General features: G+C 42.9%; 1 protein-coding gene across 2 annotated transcripts in view; it reads right to left on the bottom strand.

Moving 5' to 3' along the window:
* Window positions 1–2898: 2898 nt before the first annotated feature.
* Window positions 2899–27279, bottom strand: part of LOC141148229 (uncharacterized) — an 81332-nt gene continuing 56951 nt past the window's right edge. Inside the window, exons 9-12 of one of the 2 annotated variants that reach the window (XM_073635477.1) lie at window positions 22108–22122; window positions 8672–9622; window positions 5833–5964; window positions 2899–3129 (exon numbers count right to left, since the gene is read on the bottom strand). In XM_073635477.1, coding sequence (XP_073491578.1) covers window positions 5873–5964; window positions 8672–9622; window positions 22108–22122 — 1058 coding nt within the window. In that variant the 3' untranslated portion in view covers window positions 2899–3129; window positions 5833–5872. The remainder of the gene's footprint in view (window positions 3130–5832; window positions 5965–8671; window positions 9623–22107; window positions 22123–27279) is intronic. The other variant, XM_073635478.1, reaches the window with a different exon arrangement.

The raw sequence follows: 27279 nt of genomic DNA on the forward strand, positions 1-27279 counted from the left end.
GGTGGGCGGCGCGCCGGCGCCCCGAACGGAGGAGACACAGACAGTGAGTCACCAGTGACACAGCCATTGCATAGTGCGGCAGCGGCGGCCGCCGCTGCTGCTCTTTAGATAGCTGACACAGGCAGTGAGCGACCCCAGCGGTACTTAGTGCAGCCAGCCTACCAGGATATTTCCCAGTATCCCGGTAGGCCAGTCCGGCCCTGGAGGACACAGAGTGGAACAAAGGTCAGTATATCAGGCAGCACCAGCTGAGGTTTGCAGTAATAGGATGACCATGGATCACAGGCAGGAACCAGGAACTGCAACACGGTGAAGCTTGATCAGCGGGCAGGAGCATAGCAAGACAAAAGCCAAAAGGTCATCAACAGCTGAGCAGCGAAAGTACAGAGACATTAGCAGGAGCAGAGTCAAGATACAGTCTGAGGTTAATACACGGTCGGGCAGTGAGCCACAGAAGCACAGACAGGAGCAACGTTCAGAGTACTAGCAGAGGTCACAGTAGGCAGGCCGGAATCCAGAGATTGGTCAAGGGTAAGCCAGGTTGTGCGTGCATGGGTAGGCAGATATAGCAAGTCTTGGTGCAGCTTAAACAGGAACTAGCCGAAGACCACTCCGCAATCTGTTCATGCCATAGTCCAACTTAAATAGGCTGTTTCGCGCAAGTGCGTGTACATGTGCACATGCCCGTGTGCATATGTACATTTTGTGTTTTGCACACGCTAATGCCCATCCTGTATTGAGCCTTTGCTCAGAATTATGAGCATGTGCATGGAATAGCCTTCTGGTTTCAATATGCACTGAGCTTCTCTTACATAGAGTCTCTGTGTTGAAGATAGTGGTGTGCTCCGGCCAGGAGGAGTGACCACTCAGGAGAAGAGACGCTATGTTGGGGGGATTTCTTTCCCACAAGACTGGGAAAGTTGAGACAGCTGCATGGGTCCAGAGAGACTGGGAAAGCTGAGTTGACTAGCAAGTCCAGGGGGGCAAGAGGAAATCTGGGTACCCAAGAGGTGTGTGAGAACCCATGGTCTGGGAGACTGCTGCTGAAGTTTAGCCAGGTGGTCTAGCATTTTTTCATTATGTATGGTTGCTGGGGAAGAACCCCTGCGTGGGCCACCAGTTTGTGAACATTTTTCCTTTTGAATAAAAGTGGGCTGCTGTGCCCTTAACCAATTCAATACCGGGCACTTTTGCCCCCTTCCTGCCCAGGTCAATTTTCAGCTTTCAGCGCTCTCACATTTTTAATGACAATTGCGCGGTCATGTAACACTGCACCCATAAGACATTTTTATCATTTTTTTCACACAAACAGAGCTTTTGAAAAAAACAAAAAGCATTTCTTTTGTTTCTGTTATGTTACGTTTTTTTTTTTTTTGTCACAATTATTTGGAAAATGAAGTAATTAATAAAAACAAATTCACAATTTGTTTTTCATACTGTCACCAGTGCAGTACAGTGTTATCATATAACTGGTGTGGCGATGATCAGGGACACTGACTGGTAACAAAATGTAAAAAAAAATAAATAATATTAATTATTATTATTTTTTAATTTGTTTTCTTTTTTAACACTGACTAGAGCAGTACAGTGTTACCATAGTAATACTGTACTTCTCTGGGGAAGTGATCAGGATTTTTTTTTACACATTGTGATTGTTTATACCAGTGAATTTCATTGGCATAAGCAACCATTTTTACTGCATGAAACTGGTTTATTCAGTGTTTTTTGTTGTGTCTTTTGTTGTGATTTGCCAAAGTTAATCACATGGTACAGATGGGCTGTGATTGACCCTCTTCTGTACCATGTCAAAAAGAACATAATTCCAATTCACTCTAAAATAAAAAGAGAAATGAAAGGAGGGGGTGATGTGATCTCTCTCAATAAAAAAACCTTTTTGGCGGAAGTGTTGGTCTATGGTGTGCTGGCGAATATGTAGACTTGCTTGATGTTTCCAGGACCCAACTGGTGATCGCTACAGCACCCACCATTTTAAGAGCCATACTTTCTGGGAACGTGTGCGATAGGAATATTGACAACACTGAAGAAATGACCCTTTGATACAATGTAAAGTAGTGAGTGTACAGCTTGTATAACAGTGTAAATTTGCTGTCCCCTCAAAATAACTCAACACACAGCCATTAATGTCTAAACCACCAATCGGCTCTCCCTGTCAGCGTGAACCAAGGAAAGCCGTTTACCGGCACTTCCTGGTTCACACGATGATCTGTGATTGGTCACAGCTGATCACGTGGTAAGAAGCCTCTGTCAGAGTTGTGGTGTGTCAGACTGACACACAGTACCTCTGATCGCCGTGCTGCACGCCCCCGCGGGCGCACGCCGGCTTGTTATCCTGAGTACATCATATGACGTCCGATCAGGATAACTAAACCACTTTGCCACCGTCATATTGCTATATGGCAGGCGGCAAGTGGTTTATTGCCACATACCGCACATACTGACTTATTCTCTATATACAGTAATACCTGTGACTTAGGTCACATTTTGGAAAAGTTCATAAGCAGTGGCGGCTGGTGGTAGTTTTTTTTTTGGGAGTAGACAAACAATGCACCCACAGCCACCACCCCCGATACTTGCCCGTTAGCGGAGCCTTTGGCCCGTAGAATCAGGCCATATGTAGCCTTTGAAGATGCTGGTTTGGTAATATAAAGCAGTGGTTCTCAACACCTGTCCTCGAAGACCCCCAACAGGCCATGTTTTTGGAATTTCTTGGGAATTTGGGAATACCAAGCCATTGACTCCAATTTAAAGCACCTGTGCAAGATAAAGGAAAACCTGCAAACACGGCATGTTGGGGGTACTTGAGGACAGGCTACATGTATGAGGTGATTGTAGCCATATTAGTGCACTTGCGGCAGAAACAATTACAGTTACAAGTACTGTCTGTGATACGTTTTTTATTTGCACTAACATACAATTTTTTCAGCACAAGCTTTCGGGGTATGTCCTCTTCTTCAAGAGCCAAGCAGTAAGCATATGTATGGTTACACTACTCATAAAATGTTCCATCAATATACACATATATAATGATGATACAGAATAATGGCAGAAGTGTAAAGCAGCAGGAAGACAATAGCGAAATTTAAAGTTTTGTTGTTGGTTCAGCAGTGCCTGGAAGACAGAAACAAATATAAATGATGGTTTTACCACACATATGAAGGACCCATAAACATCAGATGACAGTCACCCAATCCAGGTTAGTATGTGGAGAAATTTAAAGTTTCAAGTGCAAAAGATCACCTTATGGTTTACACTGGAGATTACTGTAGAGCAGTGGTAGTCAACTTAGGAGCTAAAGGGGGCTTCAAAGCCAACCGCTGACATCACCAAAGGGCCAGACACAATGTTCTATATTGGTAATGCTTGAGATGACTGTCAGAAACTGCGGACCTAAGGCTTGGTTCACACCTATGCAGGTTGAAGTTTGCATATTCTAGGTGCATTTTGCGTTTTTCAATACACATTTTTAATCAATTGAAATCTATGGTATCAAAAACCAGAGAAATGCCCCTGGCCCTTTCTATAAAATGCACAGATGTGAATGTGACCCATAGGAAACCATGTTAACCGCTTCCCGACTGCCTCACGCAGATATACTGCGGCAGAAGGGCATGTACAGGCAGATTAACGTATCTGTACGTTGCCCTTTGAGAGGCGGCTTGCGGGCACCCGCCGGGAGCTCCATGACCGTGATCACTGGTCCCACGGACTCAATGTCCGTGGGCATACCCGCGATCGTCTTACGGTGAGGAAGAACGGGGAGATGCTAATGTAAAAAGCATCTCCCTGTTCTGCCTAATGACACTGACACTGATCACAGCTCCCTGTAATCGGGAGTGGTGATCAGTGATGTGTCACACACAGCCCCTCCCCCCACAGTTAGAATCACTCCCTAGGACACACTTAACCCCTACAGCGCCACCTAGTGGTTAACCCCTTCACTGCCCATGACATTTTTACAGTAATCAATGCAATCTTATAGCCAATGATCCCAAAAATGTGTCAAAATTGTCCGATGTGTCCGCCATAACGTTGCAGTCATGATAAAAATCGCTGATCGCCGACATTACTAGTATAAAATAAATCAATAAAAATGCCATAAAACTATCTCCTATTTTGTAGACGCTATAACCACACACATAGGTTGGACTTGATGGACTTGTGTCTTTTTTCAACCTCACCTACTATGTAACTATAACTTTTGTGCAAACCAATCAATACACGCTTATTGAGATTTTTTTTTACCAAAAATATGTAGAAGAATATGTATCGGCCTAAACTGAGGAAAAAAAAAATATATTTTTTGGGGATATTTATTATAGAAAAAAAGTGCTCTGGTCAGGAAGGGGGTATATTCTTCTGGGGCTGAAGTGGTCAAATGGACTGTAGTGTGTTTCTGAAAAACTGAAAATGCACAAAAAAATGCATAGGTGTGAACCAGGCCTAATAAAGGAAATGAGGATCAGAGAGTGTGGACAGGATACATTTTTGGCTGCAGAAGACAATATGAGACTGGAAACATCTTACATGAGTCTAGTAGAGATCAATGCTATTACCCTAAACAATGTTTCCACTGCAGACTGCTGAGGTCTGAGGGCTGCACATCATTAACCAAGGGGATGAATGCTCGGGCAGCAGGTTGGACATCAGGGCTGTAGAGGCTCCTTAGCATCTTGCAGTCCATGTAATGTATATGTAATATCAAAGATCGGGACCCCCCTAATCCTGCTGGTGACCCATCTAACTTAGGATCTCCTTCCTTCTCCTGGGGATCCTTCTAGTAAAAGTTAAAGATCGATATGGAGGAAATAGGACCTCCTTCCTCCTGCTGGTGACTCCTCTAGTGATATAAACATCTATATAGAGGAATCAGGACCTCCTTCCTCCTGCTGGGGACTCCTCTAATGATAACTAAAGATCTATATAGAGGAATCGGGACCTCCCTAATCCTGCTGGTGACCCATCTAGTGATCAAAAGATCTATATAGAGGAATCAGGACCTCCTCCCTCCTGCTGGTGACCCCTCTAGTGATATAAATATCTATATAGAGTAATAATCAGTACCTCATTCTTCCTGCTGGGGATCCCTCTAGTTCAGGGGTAGGCAACCCCGGCCCTCCAGCTGTTTTGAAACTACAAGTCCCATGAGACATTGCAAGACCCTGACAATCAAAGGCATGACTCGTAGAGGCATGATGGGATTTTGTAGTTTCACCACAGCTGAAGGGCCGAGGTTACCGACCCCTGCTCTAGTGATAACTAAAGATCTATATAGAGGAATAAGGACCTCTTTCCTCCTGCTGGTGATCCCACTAGTGATAACTAAAGATCTATATAGAGGAATCAGGACCTCCTCCCTCCTGCTGGTGATCCTAGGATTTTAGAAGGGATTTTAATGAACCCATTAAAACAATGCAATCACCACAACTATGTAATACACATTTTTATTTTTATTTTAGAGGGTTTAGAACCACTGCCAGATTTTCATTTCTTTCTATGTCTCTGTTAGGAAGATTAACCCTCTCAAATTCAACACGAGCTTGAAAGTGAAGGAAAATCACAAATGTTCAGTTGTAGCCAGAACAGGAATAGAGGGTACAATCCTCTAGTTCTGGTGACAACCAGGGATTTCCCCCACTTTGGAGGGATTTCCTGTCACTTTCTTTTTTGGCTATGAGACAATTGAAGGAAAATCTCCCCAATGGGACACAGATTGCAAAAAAAAAATGATGGGGTTATATCCCTGCCTTACTTTATTCATTTAAAAAAACCTAGTTCTCTTTAATGAATTGCAATATTCTTTTAATAATGTACCTGCTAAATTTCTCGATTGGATCCCTTCAGGTACATAGTATTAATTTTTTAAATGACATCCCAGAACTCCATCCACAATCTTACATTCCTCATCAGGAGCGCAGCCCATCAATGAGCAGCTATCAAACGATTCTGAAATAGAATGTAAAATAAGAGAGTTTATTACACTTTATACATTAAACACTAAACTCTGATTTAAAAATATATTTATTATATTCAAGTATGTATTCTTAACTCAAAAAAGCCCCTTCTATTGCTCTCAGCCTTCTCCAAATCTCCAAATAACGTATTTTTGTTGCTGCTATCCTGACTTCCTATTAGAGTATGGCTACATTCTCACGTCCCCTGATGAAGTCACGTGACGTAATGCATAGGGAGTGGCCGGATACTGAACGAACCAGAAGTGGCGTAAGAGGCGTCTGTAATGCCGTGCATTGCACATTTCTGCTGTTTTTTTATCTTTTCTTTGTAAGTGCCCATTTGGCTATTTAATAAATCCACTTTTTAAACAGTTTGCACTATGGGAGATTCTTCTTTTGTCCCCTTATATGCCCGTTTCCCGTGATTAGCTATGCTGTGAGTCCAGAAACCCATCATTTGGAATACACCATTAGGAGCAACACCACTGGCTATTACTGCTTTAAAGGTCAGTGCTAGAGTTCCATATCCTTGAGCTAGGAGTTCTAGTTTGCACAGGAGTGTATTTGTTTACCTTTGAGCTACCTGGGACTTTATACTCATTTTCACTGATCATGTATTTATTTGCACAGGAATTTATTTTGCATCCAGTTTTTGGCATCTTGCTATTGTCATTTTGCACAGCACACTTTATTGCTTAAATCCACACAGGAGTTCTAGTTTTCACAGGAGTGTATTTGTTTACCTAGGAGACTTTTTCATTTGTCACGGGTATTATCTATTTATCTTATTAAGTTGTGCTGATCACTTTTTATCTCACACTAATTTTAGTGCACTGTATACACTTTAGGTCTAGCTGCAATTTTTATTAGATTAGATTGATTCTCTTGATAGCGCGAGGGCTTACACTGTTTATTTAAAACATTTCGTACCGTCTTTATTATATGCGATTCCTAACTCATGGTTGTCACCTAGTGGCCATATTTTTTTTTTAGCTGCTTTCTGTCTGGCCGCTGTATATATGCAGCTGGGCATATATACTGGCAATGACATCACCAGCTCAACCCAACACGTTGCATCACTTGTCACGTGACTTCTTCATGTGACTTGGAAAAGTCACGTGACAAGTGGCGCACCGCGTCGGTTGGAGCTGGTGACATCATTGCCAGTGTCTCATGCATCTGAATTAGCAATGAGGAGGTGAGGAGTTCACATTTTGGATATACTACTTGCAATTTTACAAGATGTGGAAAATGTGAGTGCACAATCCTTCTGTTTAAATAAATTGTTTTAAATGGTATTGCGCAATGATTTTTTCTTATATATTCTGAGTATTACTGGAGAAATCGGTTTCCTAAAGAAAGTGTGTGTCTTATACTATTGGAGCTGGCCTTCCTGGCTACCGATAATCTTCCTATTTTTTTACAAGGCTTGATTGGACCCGGTTTGTCTTTCTTTGAGCTGAGTGGCCAATTCACTCAAAGGTGGTGGTGGTGACTACACATTTATATTCAAGCACAAATTAGATTTTCATCTATAGTGAGAGGGACATTTTGTTCACTTCAGAATCATACATTTTTGTACTTTTTTGTATATTTTGGACTTATACAGTGCACTCTCATTTATTCACATGTAATTTACAATTCTGTGACTGCTGTTTCCACTGCACACAGCAGATCAATTATAAGAGTACTGAGCAGCTCTGTTCCACCCTGTTACCATGTGATAACTGTGACCAATCACAGCAATCACGTGTCCTTTAGTAAACACGATTGTCTTTCATACAGCTATTGAGAACTACTGTGATCTATGCGATTGGTCACAGTGATCACACGATACAGGGCCAAGCACAGCTATCACAGTAATTCTCAATGGCTGTTCGAATGCAGCCTAGAACTGTCAGAAATGATTGCCTATACAGCCATTATGGTTGTATAAAAGTTTAATTTGGGTACAGTGTTTGTCATTCAAAGTGTGAGAGCACTGAAAGCTGAAAATTGTCCGGGGCGGGAAGGGGTTGAAGTGTCCGGTATTGAGGTGGCTAATTAATTAATTGAATTATTTATTTAGAAATGCCTCAAGCAGGAACAAAATGTATTGTGGCTACTAGATGGCGCTGACCATGTACTGTTTATCAATTACACATAATAGGGGAAGTACGGCAATTTTCATCCTGACTGTGCAGATGCTTGTCGCATCCACACAACAAATTTTTTAAACATAGACCACTTATGCCCCGTACACACAATCGGAAATTCCGCCAGCAAAAGTCTGATGAGAGCTTTTGGTCAGAAATTCCGACCGTGTGTATGCTCCATTGGACTTTTGCTGGCAGAATTTCCACCAGCAAAAGATTGAGAGTAGGATCTCTATTTTTCCGATGGAAAAAGTTCCTATCAGAGATTCTGATCGTCTGTAGCAATTCGGCTGCGCAAAAAAATCACGCATGCTCGGAAACAATTCGACGCATGCTCGGAAGCATTAAACTTAATTTTCTCGGCTTGTCGTAGTGTTGTACGTCACCGCATTCTTGACGGTCGAAAGTTCAGGGACCTTTTCTGTGATGTGTGTATGCAAGGCAAGCTTGAGCAGAATTCCGTCGGAAAAACCTTGGATGGAAATTCCGATCGTGTGTACGGGGCATAAGTGTCACTTTAAGACAAAATGTATTGCATTGACCTGACTTTGTGTGAACACTTACCTACACAGTAGGCCATTGGGCAAGTTGGTGTCCGCTGCAGTTTATAGACATAATATCCTTTAGCACAGTTTTTTACGGGAATTGTAATAGACCATAAACAGCAATTTTCATTCCAGTTGGCACAGACTGTACGATTAACAATGCCATCTTCTATTGTTGGGTGTTTGCCGCTTAGCCACATAGGAAGGTGTGTGCCGCAGCTGTATTCAGGCACACAATATTCGGGCATCTGCTGACCAAATTGTCCAGTAAGCTGATACCAGCCATTTAGGGCAGAGTCACAATGAGCCCAATTATCGTAGAAGTCACGATCAATTCGTACATTAGAAGTGCTGCGCCAGTGGTCTTCCAATTCAGTGTGGTTGGAACAAGGGTCATTACAGGAATATGATCCAACGTACTTAATGCATTCTTCATTAGAGGTACACGGTGTTCCTTGTTGGCATTCATTGACCTCACAGTGTCTTCCATCTCCGTAATATCCATAAGGACAAGTGCAGGTGTAAGACTGATAATAACTGGTACATATGGCTAGTGGATGACACTCATTCAGAGAACTGTCCGCACACTTATTCATCTTAACACAGCCAATTCCTTCTTTATGCTCAAATCCAGACTTACATTTACAGAAGTAATATCCATAATAATTGACACATATTGCTGGTGGAGGACAGTCATTCAGAGAGCTGTCCGCACACTCATTAATGTCAATACAGCCAATTCCTTCTTTATACTCAAATCCATTGTTACATTCACAGGTGTAAGATCCAATAGTGTTCACACACATAGCACCATAACGTTTACAGTTGTTGCCGTATTGATCATGGCATTCATACATGTCCTCACAAGACGACCCATCTCCTGCAAATCCCTCTTTACACGTACATTGTTGGTCCCCACCAAACTCTCCACACGTTGCATTCGGGTCACAGTCAGAGTCAGAGCAGTTTCCTAAGAAAGAAGAAACTATTTTTTGTTATTTTCAAAGTGAAGGTGGATAATTTGTCATAGAAATATAACATAGGAGGAGCGCATGTGCGAAGCTGCTGAGCAGTCATGAATGCTTAGAGCTCCGCTGTCACCGGGACGAAAACGGCCTTCTATCGACAAGTCACGGTCGAATACCGCATTAATACGGTAACCCACTTATTACTGAGACTACGGGGCACAACTACATATAACGTTTACTGGGAAAAAGACAAAACTTAAACAGCCAGCAGGTAAAGAAAAGCTGACAAGCAACGCTCCTAATATGACAGCAGCACAATCTTCCCGCTCTACATTACCTCAAAGACAGTCACAAAGGGGGAACTCTACCTCTTCCTCACAACTTGCTGACTCTGACCTTGATTATGGATTAACACCAATATCTCTACAGAATATTCCTAATAACTCGGATATTCTTTGTCAGTTTGAACGTGTTTTACAAAAAGCCCTCCAAAATACCTCAGACACAATAACAGAAAAACTGACAAGGGAAATTTGTGAGGTAGGGCGTCGCACATCTATCTTAGAACACAAAATGGAGGATATAAATGATATCACTAATACTCATACTGACGAGCTAGAAGCCTTGAAAGAAGAAAATTTTACTCTACACACACGTCTGGAAGATTTCGAAAACAGAGCCAGGAGATCCAACCTGCGACTCCGTGGTATACCTGAAACTATAATAGATCTTCAATCAACCATTATAGCGCTTTTTCAGGAGTTAGCCCCATCAATCCCCATTGAATGATTGGAGATGGACAGAATTCATAGAACTCTTGCCCCTAAAAAAGAAGATGGTCCCCCCAGGGACATTGTAATAAAATTACACTATTTTACAACAAAGGAACAACTGATGGAAGCGGTACGTAATAAAGATACATTAACCTTTCAAGGCCATCGCTACCAAGTATTCCAAGATCTCTCGCAGCAAACTCTCTACAGAAGAAAAGAGATGAAACCTCACCTACAAATACTCCAATACCACCACATCCCCTATCGGAGTTTTCCCATTTGCCCTGCGATTCACCTATAAAGGTACAACATATACCTGCAAGAAATTGGACGACCTACTGACTGCGATCCAGGAGCTTCGTTTGTCAATTCCAGATAATTCGACTGAAGGCTCCAAACACAGAGCATCATCAAACTCACCCAAGGCTCAGCAAGACAACCCAACTCAACTAGCTCACTCCAGTACCAGTAAAAGGAGTCGTTTTGCATCACCACCTCCTAATTCCGAAGATCAAATGGACTGAAAGCCACTACGATTCTTTTATTTCATTGAAACCTTTTACCTAGTGTTACCATTATAGCGGTAACCAATTTCAGGTAGATTCAGAGTAGGGATCGAATAAACCTTCCTCTGTCATTTCCTTTATCCTTATAATTTCATTTAAGCAGAAGTTAATCAATCTTTTGTAAAATAATAATTGTTACCAAACTTTATTACTCCAATATCATTCTTTAAGTTTAGTTTAGTAAATGCAATGCCCTTTTTTATAAGTGCATGATGTAATGCAAAGTTATAGAAACATATCTCTATTACATTATCCTAATAATAGCTATTATATTATTAGTGAGGAGGCTGCCTTTGTCCCGGAGACAATCCACTGCACCTCTCAATAGATCCTCGAGTAGCCGGACTTACTGTCCGGACTCTCTTTGGACCATTTTATCCACCGGTTGGTGATATTTCACCACCCCTTAGATACTAGCTCCATATAGGAGCTATTTTCCTCTTTATTTAAAAACAACTTCTCATCTACAGCTCTAAAACAGGAATTTTACTTATTCTACTTCTCCTACTTAATCCCCTTTTATTCTTTTTACCCATCCTTTCCTGCCCCCTCCCCCCCCCCCTTTTTTTTTTTTTTAATGTTTTTTTTTTCTTGCCCCTCCACAGTATAACCTTCTTGGATATTATCACAATAAGAAATTATTATTATAATCCCTAATACCTTTATTCAAAAATGTCTTTAAATGTACTAACACTTAATGTTCAGGGTCTCAACTCCCCACCAAAACGAACAAAAGCCTTTCATTCCTTTTCTTCACTTTCTGCACATGTAATATGTCTGCAGGAAACACACTTCTCTACACAGTCTTCCCCTAAATTTATAAGTCACCAATACCCACAAGTCTACAAAACAAAGAGGAGTGCCGATTGCATTCCATAACACAACCCCCTTCACTTTACATAGAGAAATAAAAGATCCTGAGGGTCACTATATAATCCTTACAGGTCTCCTGTTAGATAATGAAATAACTATAGTTTCTTACTATGCTCCCAACAAGAAATCCTCTTTCGTTCCTCTCACACTTGTTCTCAGTAGTTGAATCTCATAAAAAAGGTACCCTCATGATGTGTGGAGACTCAAATCTAGTTTTATACCCAATTTTAGACAAATCCCCTTCACCACTACAACCTCAACGCCTTCATTTCAGACAACTCCTTGAACAACATTCTCTTATTGACTCTTGGCGTGAACAAAACCCTAGAAGAAAACAATACACTTACTATTCCCATCCCCACAAAAGGTTTTCTCGTATAGACCACCAATTCGTCCACATTGGCACGTTACCACAAATACATAATTCCTTAATCATCCCATGCGCAAGGTCAAACCACAATGCGGTCATGACATCCTTCTCATCCTTGATCCCGAGGCCTAGCCATAGATCCTGGACTATAAATGATAATTTATTAGTTGACCCAACATACCGTCTAAAAATAGAAACAGCCATACAAGATTACATCGCTAATAATTTACCAACAGATACTAATCCACTGAATCTATGGTCTTACCGACATAAATTGAAACAGCAAATGCAAAACAAATTAGAGGAAGCTTATTATAAAGCCTCTGAAAATTTCCAAAATTTGCCCTCTCAAACTACAAAGCTAGACTATGATAAAGCAAAGTTGGAGCTTGATCTTTTTTTAACAGACCCAGCTAAACAGATTCTTCGCAAATCTAAACATACAATATATATGAAAGCTAATAAGCCAACCACATTCTTAGCATTAACTCTACGCAGAGCAGATCACATTCCGAAACCAATTCGGCTACAAATCACCAAAAACAATTTTTCTAGTAATCCACAACAAATTATCAGTGAGTTCCGTAGGAAACTCAAAGATTTATACCAAAATACACAAACATTCGACTCAACAAAATTAGACGCACTGTTATCTTCTATTCTTCTCCCAACCCTTTCTGTTACCCAACAAGAAACTTTAGATCGCTAATATGGAAGTCATATCAGCAATAAAATCCCTAAAATTGCATAAACGCCCAGGCCCTGATGTATACTTAGCCACATTTTATAAACACTTTACTACACTACCAGCCCTACTTATGACAAACGCATTTAATTCTCTATTAGAAGGATGTTCCTTTAACACGGAATCCCTACTAGCTTCAATATCCATGATTCCAAAACCACATGCAGATGACACGTCATGGCCTAAATACAGACCAATCTCAATCCTTAATATAGACATAAAAATATTAGCAAAGATTCTATCTAATAGACTTAATGCAATTATTGGCACATTAATTCATAAAGACCAAACGGGTTTCATACCTTTTAGACAAGCAGGTGATAACATACGGCGTGCTACCCTACTGGCTCATATAGCCAGGTCTTGCAAAATCCCTGCCTGTTTCCTCTCTATCGATATACAAAAGGCGTTTGACACTCTGTCATGGTCTTATCTTAAAGCCATTCTTCATAAATGGGGATTTGGTGAGTGGTTCCAGGGATGGATTTCCTCTCTTTATCATAATCCAAAAGCGTATATAACCTATTCAGGTTACGGCTCAGACCCGTTTAATATTGAAAGAGGAACCAGGCAGGGATGTCCATTATCCGCTCTTCTATTCTCCTTGGCTATTGAGCCCCTAGCTCAACTTATTAGATCCAATATAAATATAAAAGGACTTGAATTAGGTGGTCACCAACATAAGTTATGTTTATTTGCCGATGACGTCTTAGTATTTCTTACTTCTCCCCTACTATCAGCTCCAAACCTCATTGAAATTCTTACAAAATTCGGTAAAATATCTGGTCTTAAGATAAATCAGCAAAAATCAAAGACCCTAAATATATCATTATCACCTGGATTTACAGAAACAGTTACAAGACTCCCTTCCATTTACATGGTCAACAACACATTTACCATATTTAGGGATCTCACTAACGGCTAATCCAGCTGACCTATACTCTGCAAATTATCCTCCCATGCTAACTCAATTATCAACCTTACTGAGAAAATGGTCTTCTTTACCGTTAGCATGGATGGGTAGAATCACAGTAGTAAAAATGTCCATATTGCCTAAAATCCTATACCTGTTCCGTGTACTTCCTATAAACGTTCCGGCTTATTTTTTCCGAATACTACAACGCAAATCAGCCCAATTTATTTGGGGTAAACTTAAACCACGATTACCACAAAACACCCTACATATGCCCCGAACCTGTGGAGGCTTGGGTGTTCCAAATTTCTCAAAATACTATTATGCTTCTCAATTAGCACAAATTATTAAATACCATGCCACTAAAGAAATCCCTCTTTGGGTAACTATAGAATCGGTGGAATGTGATCCACTTTCTATATGAAATCTGTTATGGCTTTCACCACCCCGACGACATTCAATAACAAATCTAGTCACAAAACATAGCCTCTCAATATGGGATAGACTTAAATTCCGCTTTGGTCTCCAATCTCCACTAAACCCTCTCCTCTCCTTTCTAAACAACCCCTCCTTCTACCCAGCTTGGACTTTACCTTCCTCCTTTAAAGCTTGGATAAATGTGAGTCTTACATGAGTTCATCACTTCTACGACTCTGATAAACTTATTTCATTTCCTACAATAAGCAAGACACACAACATACCCAGTAATGTAACGTTTAGATTCTTACAAATTAAAAACTTTTTATCCCAAAACATCCTCACAAACTTGACAGCTCCAGAATATACTTCATTTGAACGATCATGTATGTCAGATCCACACAGACGAGGAATTAACTCTGACATATATGCTCAACTACTTTCACAAACAAATTCCTATCCCCCGTCTTATACTACCAAATGGGAAGCTGATTTAAACCTTCCTCCAGACTCACTGGATTGGTCACAAATCTGGCAATCTACAAAATCAGCCACACCCAACATAGTTGCCCTAGAAACAATTTATAAAGTTCTTACCAGGTGGTATTTAGTGCCAGTACGTATATCAAAATACCTTCCCCAATACCCCCCCCCCCCACTGTTTTCGCGGATGCAGCGACATTGGTACACATCTGCATATTTGGTGGACTTGTCCAATAGTCCAAACATATTGGTCAAAAATATTTCAAATTCTCTCTACAATGTTTGAAACCACATTACAACCGGATCCATTGGTAGCCCTCCTAAATAATAAGCCACGAAACATAACTCAACGTCAATTTAAACTTTTACTATATGTCACAACAGCTGCAAAACAATCGATAGCAAAAGCCTGGAAAACCAATAAGCTTTGTGACATATCTGTAAAACAACGTGTAACTCAAGCTATGATCCATGCTAAAATGGAGGCAATCATACTTGATAAACTGGACAAATTTGAATCTCTTTGGCTTCCATGGATAACACACATACTACCACCGGATTTGAACTATTCACTTCTATTACCCTAATGAGATATACCACCTTCACGGTCTATATTATTACATGTTCCCATAAATATTTAACACTCGCTTCTCTCTGGAGACCCCAAATTCCCTCCATAACCCTTTCAGATCCCACCACATATTCCCACTTATTACATTTTATTTTTAGTGATGTATAATAAAATATGTCTTTATCTATTTCTATTAAATTATTATTTGGTTAGGCAAACTATGTCTTTTTCGGATGCAAACTAACTATACCTTTGATGGGGATGCTTTGGAGGGGCACCCATGCACCCGGGATATGACGGGCCAAATAGCCGGACCTTGGCTCTGGTTGTTTGGGTGTCTCTCTAGGTCATCTCATTAATACCCAATTTATCTAATTTAGTTGCATTTTATGTCTCAATTTTGTGACATATTGTATTTTTTTATATATATATATTTATCTACTTACTTATTTATTTATTTTTCCAATTACAAAAGCTCTATAAATTGTTATAACCATATAATTCAGATATGTACACTGGATAATAGATTTTCTTACTGATTTCTACAAGATAACTTAAGTATTATTATTCTAAGTTATGATTGAGAAGTTCCTTTTCCTCATATTTTGTAACCTTACATAAATTTAAAACCAGTACTGTAAAATTGTATTGTTGTATTCTCAAAAAATTATTTGAAAAGAAAAGAAATATAAAATAGTTGTGGCGCGGAGCTGATCTGCCTGCAGGAAACTCATTTAACTAAAAACTCACTTCACCAATTAAAGTCAAAGAAATATCACTGTCAGTTCCACGCGGTTCACTCCTCCTATAGTAGGGGGGGTAAGCATTATGGTGAAAACGGGGGTGAACTTTTCCTGCAGGCAGTTCTGTATTGATGAATTGGGCCGTTATATTTTTCTTCATTGTTCAATTGATATTAGTATGTACGTAGTGGCAAATATATATATTCCTCCCCCCTTTAATTTGGATGTAATGTTTAGATTGAACAAATTCCTGCTAGATAAAGAAGGGGTGCCGACTATAGTAGTGGGTGATTTCAATGAGATACTGTATAGAAGGCTGGATAGATTTCCCGTACGGCCTCCTATTGAGCCTAATGTGAAGAGCCACCTGCGGCAATTCCTGGATGAAGTGGGGCTAGTAGACCTATGGAGGGTGAGGAACCCGGAAGCCTTGCAATATTCATGCTATTCTGCCTCGCACTCCGTGCTATCTAGAATAGACCTGGTTCTGGGAAATAATAGAGCATTACAGATCACTGATAGAATTTCATATCTCCCAAGAGGTATATCAGATCACTCTCCGGTTGTGGTGACATTGAAATTAGGAGGGAACAAATTCCGGAAGGAGTGGAAAATTAACCCGTGCTGGTTTGAATTTAATAAAAGAAACAAACGGGGTTCTCCCTAAATAGTAATAGTAATCAATGAAGGAACAGTGCCACCTATAGTGTTGTGGGACGCCCTGAAGGCCTTCCTTAGGGGGGTATTAATTCAGCAGGTGGCCAAATTTAATAAAGAGGCTATGAACGGGGAAGAAAAAATTCAGAAAGAGGTGGTTGAGGCAGAAAGCAATTATATAATGGATCCGACTCCTGAGAGGGAAAAAACATGGCTAGACAAACAGCAAGACTACAAGGTAGTTGTCATGCAGAAAGCAGAGACCAGGTGCCTCCTACAGCGATAGGTCTCTTGGGTTGAGGGAGAAAGAGTGGGAAAGCTGCTGGCGCAGTTGGCAAAGTCCAATTCTGCCCCATCGACTGTTCTTGCTGTTAGGTCCCCAGGTGGAGATATATTAGCAGAGACTTCAAAGATAGTGCAAGTATTCAGGGACTACTATAGATATCTTTATTCCACTCAGAAAAAAGGTATGGATGGGGTGATGGAGACGTTTTTGGAGGGCCTGGCAATACCGACCATTTTGCAAGCAGAAAGGGACTTATTGGATATGCCAATTACACTTGTAGAACTCCAGCAAGCAATAGCCAGTATGGAAAATCAAAAATCCCCTGGCCCTGATGGACTCCCAATTGAGGCCTATAAAGAGTATGGCGTAGTATTAATTCCAGAGATACTAAAAGCCCTGGGAGGGGTGATTAGGGGGGCCACTTGCCAGCGTCAATGTTGGAGGCCACTATCATAGTAATTCAGAAAGAGGGGAAGGATCCCCTTGATGTGTCCGCCTATAGGCCAATTTCTCTTTTGTGCTCTGATGCCAAGATCTTAGCTAAGGTTTTGGCATCTAGACTAAATAAAGTTATCTCTAAGCTGGTCCATATAGATCAAGCAAGTTTTATTGCCAACAGATCCACAAGCTTGAATATTAAAAGGGCCTTCTTAAACTTACAGTCCCCAACAGATAATGAAGGCTCAAGAGCGATATTGACGTTAGACGTGACTAAAGCATTCAACAGTGTGGAATGGGTTTACATCTGGCGAGTGTTGGAGAAATTTGGCTTTGGCCCCGTTTTTATTGCATGGATTAAAATGCTTTATGATAGACCCAAGGCAAGACTAAAAGTTAATAACGACCTATCAGATTGGTTTGAACTAGAGAGGGGAACCAGACAGGGGTGCCCACTATCCCCCCTGCTCTTTGCCTTGGTGATGGAACCCCTGGCTATTTCTATAAGAGCGAGTTCTGAGATAGTCGGTTTCCAGAGAAGGACAGGTGAGGATAAAATTGCACTGTACGCGGATGATATCTTGCTTTTTTTGGGGGATACGAGCAAATCACTGTTAAAGGCAATGAGAATGGTGGAGCTGTTGGCAGCTTTTCAGGACTCGAGATAAATTGGGAAAAGTCTGAGTTTTTACCCATAGACCCCATCGATTTGATAACAGTGCAAGAAATGCGCCAGTTGGTAATAGTGGACGCATTGAAATACCTGGGAATCATCATGACTAGGGATCCTAACCAATACATTAGTAAAAACTCCCACTCTTGTCGAAATTCAAACAAAAGATAGGGATATGGAAACGTTTTCCTTTTCTCAGTGGCGGGAAGATTAAGTTAAGCAGTTTGATAAAAATGATTAGGCTGCCACAATTGCTGTATGTTTTGCATAATTCTCCTGTGTGGATATGCAAGAAGTGGTTCAACAAAATCGAGAGCCTGTTCAGGGAACTGATATGGAAAGGGAAACCAGCCAGAATACGTCTACGGGTACTTCAACTCCCGCTACGGGAGGGTGGTTATGCTCTCCCTCATCCTCAGCGGTACTTTTCATCTTCCCAACTGCAGCAGTTAATGGGGTGCGGAGCCCCGGAAGGGGGTACCCCAAATGGTAGAATCGTACTAATGGGCGCCTCACATTAATAGAAGCCCTAGAAGCAAACTCGTTTCACGACACCTATCCAACAATTATAATGTTAACTAAAGTATGGAAAACAGTCAAAAACCAGATGAGATATACTGGGTGTATGAATATACTCCCATTTGGAATAATCAAAATTTGCAGGAAATCCATAAGATAGGAAAAGTAGGAGAGTGGGAAGATCGAGGTATTAAAAAGTTGAGACAATTGTATAGTGGTAATACTCTGAAGAAATTTTCAGAGTTGGAAAGTGAATTCAACCTGTCGCCGGGCTCCTTTTATACGTACCTTCAGCTAGAACACGCTCTTAAAACTCAATTTAGGAACTATAGTTTAGTATGGAATGAAACGCCCCTACTTCATAGTATATTGCAGGTAGCCCCGACTAAGGGGTTAATATCCAAGATTTATAATCAACTGAGTAAAGAAGCCAATAGTGAAGACCTACTCAATGATGTAAAAGTCAGGTGGGAAGAGGATGGGGGGGTTATAACACAGGCTCAGTGGAAGAGAATCTTGGAGATGGGATTGTTGATATCAGTCTCCCCCCACAGAAGATATCACACTTGATGTTGTTAAACAGAGCTTATTATACACCTAAACGTCTCTTTAAGTTTGGAAGAAGATCTGATGATAGATGTCCTAGATGCCGGGGGACTGGGGACCTCATTCACATGATGTGGAGATTGTCCCAAGTTGTTTTGCTACTGGGAGGGGGTGATTGATAGTTTGAGAGATGTATTTGGGATAGTACTAGAGAAAGAGGCTAAAGAATGCATCTTGGGGTATAGACGGATACAGGGGGAGAGGAAGAGTACTACACTGGCAATCATAGGCGTGCGCACAGGGTGTGCCGGGTGTGCCCAGGCACACCCTAATCACCCCGTGCACATTAATGTTATCGCTCTGTGTAGCAACAGAAACAGGGGAAAGATCTCCCTCTTACCGGCTCTGCCATAAGAGAAGTGTTTATGCTCTTTCACTGTGCCGGCAAGGAGATCAATGTGCCAGGGTCATATATATGTAGATACCTGCACACGCATGTGTGTTTGAGCTTAAGGGTGCACACCCTAATGCAATAGGCTGCGCACACCTATGCTGGCAATTCTGAGAGGTCTATTCCAAGCAAGGAAAACAATCGCATTAAGATGGCAATCAAAGGAACCCCCCACAGTAAGAGATTGGATTGTTATATTAAAGAAAATCCTTTGTAGGGAAAGAACAGAGTATATTAAGAGAGGCAATCTTAAGGAATTTGATAAAATGTGGAGACCATGGCTGGAGAAGGTAGGAGGCTCTTAATAGGAAGTGAAGAATATAACAGAGTGGGATTTAATAATAAAAGCCCTAGGCTGAGAGGGATCTGGTCTACCAGTACATAACCTGTTGGGTGCTTGTCTCTATCTAACAAATAATAGTTAATAGAAGCTGTGTTTGTTAACTAAATGTGTCTAACCCTGAATACTCTATATAGGGGAGTGGGATGTTGGGAGGGGGGGATGAGAGGGCAAGGGGAAAGAGTGATAGAATTAAGTATATATATATATATATATCAATCTGGATAATATTGAAAATGGCTGGAAGTCCTTTAGTCTTTGTTATTATTGACCTTGGACTTGTTATATGGTACCCGCATCACGACTCTATAGGTCCATATCAATTGGTAGTGAACTAATGTCTAATTCATGACCCTGTGTAATTTCAGCTCAAAGCTCAGGAAATATGTAGAGGGGAAGGGAGGGGGGGGGGGAGTGGTGATAAGAAAACTTTGCCACAATGATGTGAATTTAAGAGGTCTGTAAATGAACGTCAAGCTGAATACGTTTCCAGACACTATTCTCTGATGTGGTAAAAAAATATATAAAATAGGTTGATTTGTTGCAAATACGAGGGCTGTACCAAAGTTGAGGCAAAGGTGGGCAAACATTTATATTACCCACTTAATGTCCACCATATAGCAGTTTTATTGCTACAGGGTGGCACCTCTGCGCCAGATCACGTATATATATACCTGCCCCTGCTCCTCGGGGTAGGGGCCGTGCATGTACACTGTCGGTGGCTCACTCCCACTGTGATCACACACTCTATGTCCGCCAGTACCCCTATCATCCAAAAGAGAGGCAGAATGGCAGTCCTATGTAAACAAGGCAGATTGCTGTTCTGAGGAGGGAAGGCATGGATCCTGTGTCTCTGTGCAAGCAGGAACTAGGATCCATGTCTTCCCCTAGTAAAAGCACCTCCCACAGTTTAGTAAAACACAGGCTAGGCACACAGTTAACACTTTGATCACCCCTGATTTTAACCCCTTCCCAGCCAGTGTCATTAGTACAGTGGCAGTGCATATTTTTTATAGACACATTTGAACAGCCCTCATATAACTTTTTTTTTATCAACTTACATAGGTCATTCAAATTTCACATTTTGGTAGAGTAATTCTTCCTCTATAGTAACTCTTCTTCTTTTCATAGCAGGTAAATAATGGATTCCAAGCAGAAGCAATGTGCCATCATTGAGTTCTTGATGAAGGAGGGGTGTCAATAATTTCATCTCTGTAAACATTCTGTAGTCTTCTGTGGATGTCAGATAGCCGGCACCCCTCCTTCATCACAAACTCAATGACGGCACATTGCTTCTGCTTGGAATTCATTATTAAAACCTACTATAGTAAGAAAAAATAGTTACTATAGAGGAAGAATTACTCTCAACATGTAAGATTTGAATGACCCATGTAAGTTATGCCCACTGTTTCATTACATGTGGTACAGCCCTCAAATACTGTATTTGCATTGTCACAGACCTGGTGACCACAGCTGGACCATGGTTGGGTTCATCAAGGACCAGAGTCTACTGAATGGGCAGCCTTCTCTAGAGTGCCTGATGTTTGAGATGGGTTGGTTGCTTCCCCCCCCGGGGACCTACCTCAATTACTACTAGCCAAAACAAGGTGAGGCTCTGGTGGGGTGCCTGTCACTGGAATGATGTATGGTGGATTAGTACTGCACACAGGAAATGAGGGACTGAATACTAGGAAGTGTACAAGGGTTTCAGGGGACTGGAGAGTGTATGGCATACAAGATTTCCAGGGACAAGTAAGAGCTTAGACAGTGGAGACGATCACAAAGTATGGGGTTTGCTGACATATTGAAAAAATGTTACTCCGGCCAGGATGGCTGATCTGAGCACAGCTTAAATAGAGAAACTGATTGCCAGGCTGGATAAAAGCAGGTCCTGTATCATACAGCAAGGTATAATTAAGCATCACCTAAGGCTTCCAGACCAGTGCAAGAGGCAGTTAAGAACAGGTCATCAGTCAATGGGACCATTAGTAATAGTTCAAGTTCACAGCCAAAGCTAGGTAGAAGCAGTCACCTTGTCTATAGGACTGCAAGGTAAATCTGATCTGTGAAAAAAGTACCATATCATCTATGAAGATCACAACACCATTATCCACCAGGCTTACCTGAAATGTTCAACCCTGAAAAAGATGTGAAGATAAGAGAATTAGTTCAATTTGCATGTTGTCATTTTATATCAATTTAATATTTTGACAACAATTACAACAAATTTACACACTATGCACATGTTGCTTTACTGTATGGTGGAGAATGCAAAGGCTCCTTGCAGAATAGAGCTTCAGGGTTCAAAACCTTTTAAGACTTTGTTTATTCACCTCTTCCTTTGTCTCCTAACCACCTGCTGAATAAAGCCTGTTGTTTGCTTAAAGAAGAACTTCAGTCTTTTTTTTTGCTTTGGCTCCACCTGCTCTCCAGCACCACCATCTTTGTCACTCTAGTGCATTTGCAGATGTACCGAAGGGTCCTGTCTGGCCTTCAGGTCCCGAGAGGGCCCTGTGGCACAGCTGAATGAGAAATGTCACCAGTAGGGATGAGCTTCGTGTTCAAGTCAAACCCATGTTCGACTCGAACATCGTCTGTTCGCCCGTTCGCCGAATTGCGCCCATAATTCACTGTGGCATCGCAGTGCATTGCTGGCTGATGATTGGCCAAGCATGCACTATGACCAGCATGCTTGGCCAATCACAGCGCCGTCAGTAGAGAGAGCTGTAATTGGCCAAAGCCAGGGTGGCTTTGGCCAATTATGGCTCAGGGGATTTAGTACACGCCCCACACTATATAAGGCCGCCTGCACGGCGGCCCTGTGTAGTGTGTGTTCCTGCGTTGAGATACATAGATAGACAAAGAGACAGTGTCATTTCATTTGAGTTAGCTAGATTAGGCAGGACAATCAGTGAGTTAGCTGCATTTACAGTGTATTGTGTATATATATGCATCCCAGGTGTTGCATATATATATATATATATATATATATACACTGTATTCAGTTTAGCTAGATCCGTTCCTGTTATCTTCTTACTGACAGGCAGGCTTGTCTTGTTACAGTATTTACAGCTACCTGAAGAAAATTACTGGTGTTCTTTTGATCCTATTAGTAAGACAGTCAGGCAGCTAGACTATTTACAGTTAGTGCAGTGCGTCCTGCTCACAGTGTTCATCTAAAACTACAAGTTAGTGCAGTGCGTCCTGCTCACAGTGTTCAGCTAAAACTACAAGTTAGTGCTGTGTGTCCTGCTCACAGTGTTCAGCTAAAACTACAAGTTAGTGTAGTGAGACCTCTGCACAGTGTTCATCTAAAACTACAAGTTAGTGCAGTGCGTCCTGCTCACAGTGTTCAGCTAAAACTACAAGTTAGTGCGGTGCGTCCTGCTCACAGTGTTCAGCTAAAACTACAGGTTAGTGGGGTGAGACCTCTGCACAGTGTTCAGCTAAAACTACAAGTTAGTGCGGTGCGTCCTGCTCACAGTGTTCAGCTAAAACTACAAGTTAGTGGGGTGCGTCCTGCTCACAGTGTTCAGCTAAAACTACAAGTTAGTGCGGTGCATCCTGCTCACAGTGTTCAGCTAAAACTACAAGTTAGTGTAGTGCTCCTGCTCAGTGTTCAGCTAAAACTACAAGTTAGTGAAGTGCGCCCTGCTCACAGTGTTCAGCTACAACTACAAGTTAGTGCGGTGCGTCCTGCTCACAGTGTTCAGCTAAAACTACAAGTTAGTGGGGTGAGACCTCTGCACAGTGTTCAGCTAAAACTACAAGTTAGTGCGGTGCGTCCTGCTCACAGTGTTCAGCTAAAACTACAAGTTAGTGCGGTGTGTCCTTCTTACAATGTTCAGCTAAAACTACAAGTTAGTGTGGTGCGTCCTCCTCACAGTGTTCAGCTAAACCTACAAGTTATTTTTTTGTGAGCTCTGCACAGTGTTCAGCTAAAGCTACCTGTAGAAGGTTGGTGGTGTTCTCATATTACAGGCAGGCAGTTGATTTTGCTAGCTGCAGTATCAGTACATATATATATATATATATATATATATATATATATATCCCCCAGCTTAGTGCAGCTACAGGCCATTAGTATATATGGAAGGCCAAGAAGGAGAGGCAGACAGTCACAAGCCAATAAGAGAGGGCAAGCAGGCTCTGTGTCTAGTGCTGGTCGTGGAGACGGTGCATCCTAATCAGCACGTGGCCGTGGGACACGCTTGGCCTTTTTTTTGGCAGCTGGCCTTGTTGAGCCGCAACATGCGGAAGACTTGGTCGAGTGGATGACCAAGCCGTCCTCATGCTCCTCATACTCTCTCACGCATGCCCAGGGTACTTTGTCTGGCAAAGCAGCGGCCTCTTCCCTCGGCTCAATGTCATCAGTGACTCCTTCCCTAGCCCCACCATGTCCTCCTGAGGAGTCCCTCGAACTGTTTGACCACAGTGTTGGGTACATGCTCCAGGAGGATGCCCAGCGTTTGGAAGGCTCTGATGATGATACTGAGCTCGATGAAGGCAGTATTATGAGCACGGACAGAGGGGGTGCCCAAGAAGGACAGCAATCTGGCAGTCATGCTCCCCCTGCTGCAGCATACTGCCAGGTTTGCTCCAGTGATGAGGAGGGAGGGGATGATGAGGTCACTGACTCAACGTGGGTGCCTGATAGGAGAAAGGAGGAGGAGGAGGAAGAGGCGCACATCACCAACGAGGCAGGATGCCCTCCAGGGGCCAGCCTAAGGGCAGCACATTGACTGCATCACACCCTAAAGCTCCACATGTGCAGGGCGCTGCAGTCTCTGCGCGTTATTCAAAAAGTTCTTTGGTGTGGGCCTTTTTTGAGACGAGTGCATCAGATCGCACCGCTGCTATTTGCAACATATGTCTCAAGCGTATCTCGCGTGGCCAAAACATCTCCCGCTTGGGTACCACAAGCTTGACCAGACATATGTTGACCTGCCATGCAGTTCGTTGGCAAGCGTATCTGAAAGACCCACACCAAAGAACAAAGAGGACCTCTCCTTGCTCCTCATCAGCTGAGATCTCCAACCCCACTATACCTTCAGTCCTCTCTGAGACCTGCACTGAGAGGAATGAAGGTGTAGAATTAGGTGTGTCACAGCCAAGTACTTGTGGGCAATCTGCTTTTGGTACACCGACGTCAGATTGTACCAGGCAAATTTCCCTGCTCCAGCTGCTGCACCGTCGAAAGAAGTTTGCTCCCAGCCATCCACATGCCCAGTGGTTGAATGCTAGCTTAGCAAAATTGCTAGCACTTCAACTGCTGCTTTTTCAGTTGGTAGACTCTGCCCCCTTCCATGAGTTTGTGGAATGTGCGGTTCCTCAGTGGCAGGTATCCAAACGCCACTTTTTCTCACGGAAGGCGATTCCGGCTCTCTACCGGCATGTGGAAGGCAATGTCCATGCCTCGCTGGACAGGGCAGTCCAGCAGGCATGGACAGGGACGTTACCTAAGTTTCACGGCGCATTGGGTGACTCTGCTGGCAGCTGGGAAGGATGCAGGACAAGGTGCAGTAGTGTTGGAGGTTGTTCCGCCACCACGCCTCCAAAATGCTAATGATTGTGACACACCTCTCTTCTCCACCCCCTCCTCTTCTTCTTCCTCCATGGCCTCTTCCTGTGCTTTGTCCTCGGAACCAGCGGTGCTCCGTAGCCATTCAAGGGGCTACGCAAGTACGCAGGCCAAAAGATGCCATGCGGTGCTTGAGCTGGTGTGCTTGGGGGACAGGAGCCACACTGGGGCAGAGGTTCTGTTAGCTCTGCAGGGGCAGGTTCAGAGGTGGTTGACGCCATGCCAACTTAAGGCAGGAATGGTGGTTTGCGACAATGGCACCAACATCCTCTCTGCCCTCCGACAGGGACAAATGACCCATGTGCCCTGTTTGGCTCACGTCCTTAACTTGGTGGTGCAGCGGTTCTTGGGCAGGTACCCGGGCTTACAGGATGTCCTGAGGCAGGCCAGGAAAGTCTGTGTGCATTTCCGCCGGTCATATAATGCCAGTGCTCGGCTGACGGACCTTCAAAAGGAGTTTAACCTGCCCAAGAACGGCCTAATCTGTGACATGCCCACCAGGTGGAACTCAACGTTGGCCATGCTGCAGCAGCTGCACATGCAGCAGAGGGCCATCAATGAGTACCTGTGCGACTATGGCACCAGGACAGGGTCAGGGGAGCTTGTTTTTTTTCCCCACGCCAGTGGGCCATGATCAGGGATGCATGAACTGTCCTGTCACCATTTGAGGAGGCCACGAGGATGGAGAGCAGTGACAGTGCATGCATCAGTGACACTGTCCCCCTTGTCCACCTGTTGGAGCACACGCTGCATGGAATAATGGACAGGGCACTTGAGGCAGAACAGAAGCAGGAAGAGGAGGACTTCCTTAGCTCTCAAGGCCCCCTATATCCAGACAGTGTTCCTGCATGCCCTCCGATCACACAGGAAGAGGACGAGGAGGAGGAGGAGGACGAAGATTGTGTCAGTATGGAGGTGGAGCCTGGCACTCAGCATCAGCAGCAGTCTTTAAGGGATCAGTCCCAAGAAACACATGGACTTGTACGTGGCTGGGAGGAGGTGTCGGCAGACCATGTCATCCTTAGTGACCCAGAGGACTCCGGACCGAATGCCTCAGCAAACCTACGCTGCATGGCCTCCCTGATCCTGCAAAGCCTGCGTAAGGATCCTCGTATTCGTGGTATCAAGGAGAAGGACCAATACTGGCTGGCAACCCTCCTTGATCCACGTTACAAGGGTAAGGTTGCGGACCTTATCTTGCCATCGCAGAGGGAGCAGCGGATGAAACATCTTCAGGAGGCCTTGCTGAAAGGTCTGTGCATCGCGTTCCCAGAGACTGGGAGGTTACAAAATCCTGTTTCTGGACAATGTGTTGCTGAGGCTTCGGTCAGTCAAAGAAGGAGCGGTGGAGAAGGTGGCCGTCTGACCGATGCGTTCAGACAATTTTTTGGTCCGCAGCCCCAAGGTATGATCGGTTCCAGCAACCATCACCAGCATCTGTTTTACATGGTGCAGGAATACCTAGGGGCAAGATCTGACTTGGACACCTTTCCCACCAAAAATCCTCTGGGTTACTGGGTCTTGAGGATGGATCACTGGCCAGAGCTTGCACAGTATGCAATTGAGCTACTGGCCTGTCCTGCATCCGGCTTTGCAACCGATCACAGGGTGCGTCTGTCCACCGACTCGGTCGATCGACTGACCTTCATAAAAATGAATCAGTTTTGGATCACCACCAGCTACCAAGCACCTGATGCTGATGTAACCGAATCAT

This window comes from Aquarana catesbeiana, linkage group LG06 (genome assembly GCF_042186555.1).
Source record: "Aquarana catesbeiana isolate 2022-GZ linkage group LG06, ASM4218655v1, whole genome shotgun sequence".
NCBI classification, from domain to species: Eukaryota; Metazoa; Chordata; class Amphibia; order Anura; family Ranidae; genus Aquarana; species Aquarana catesbeiana.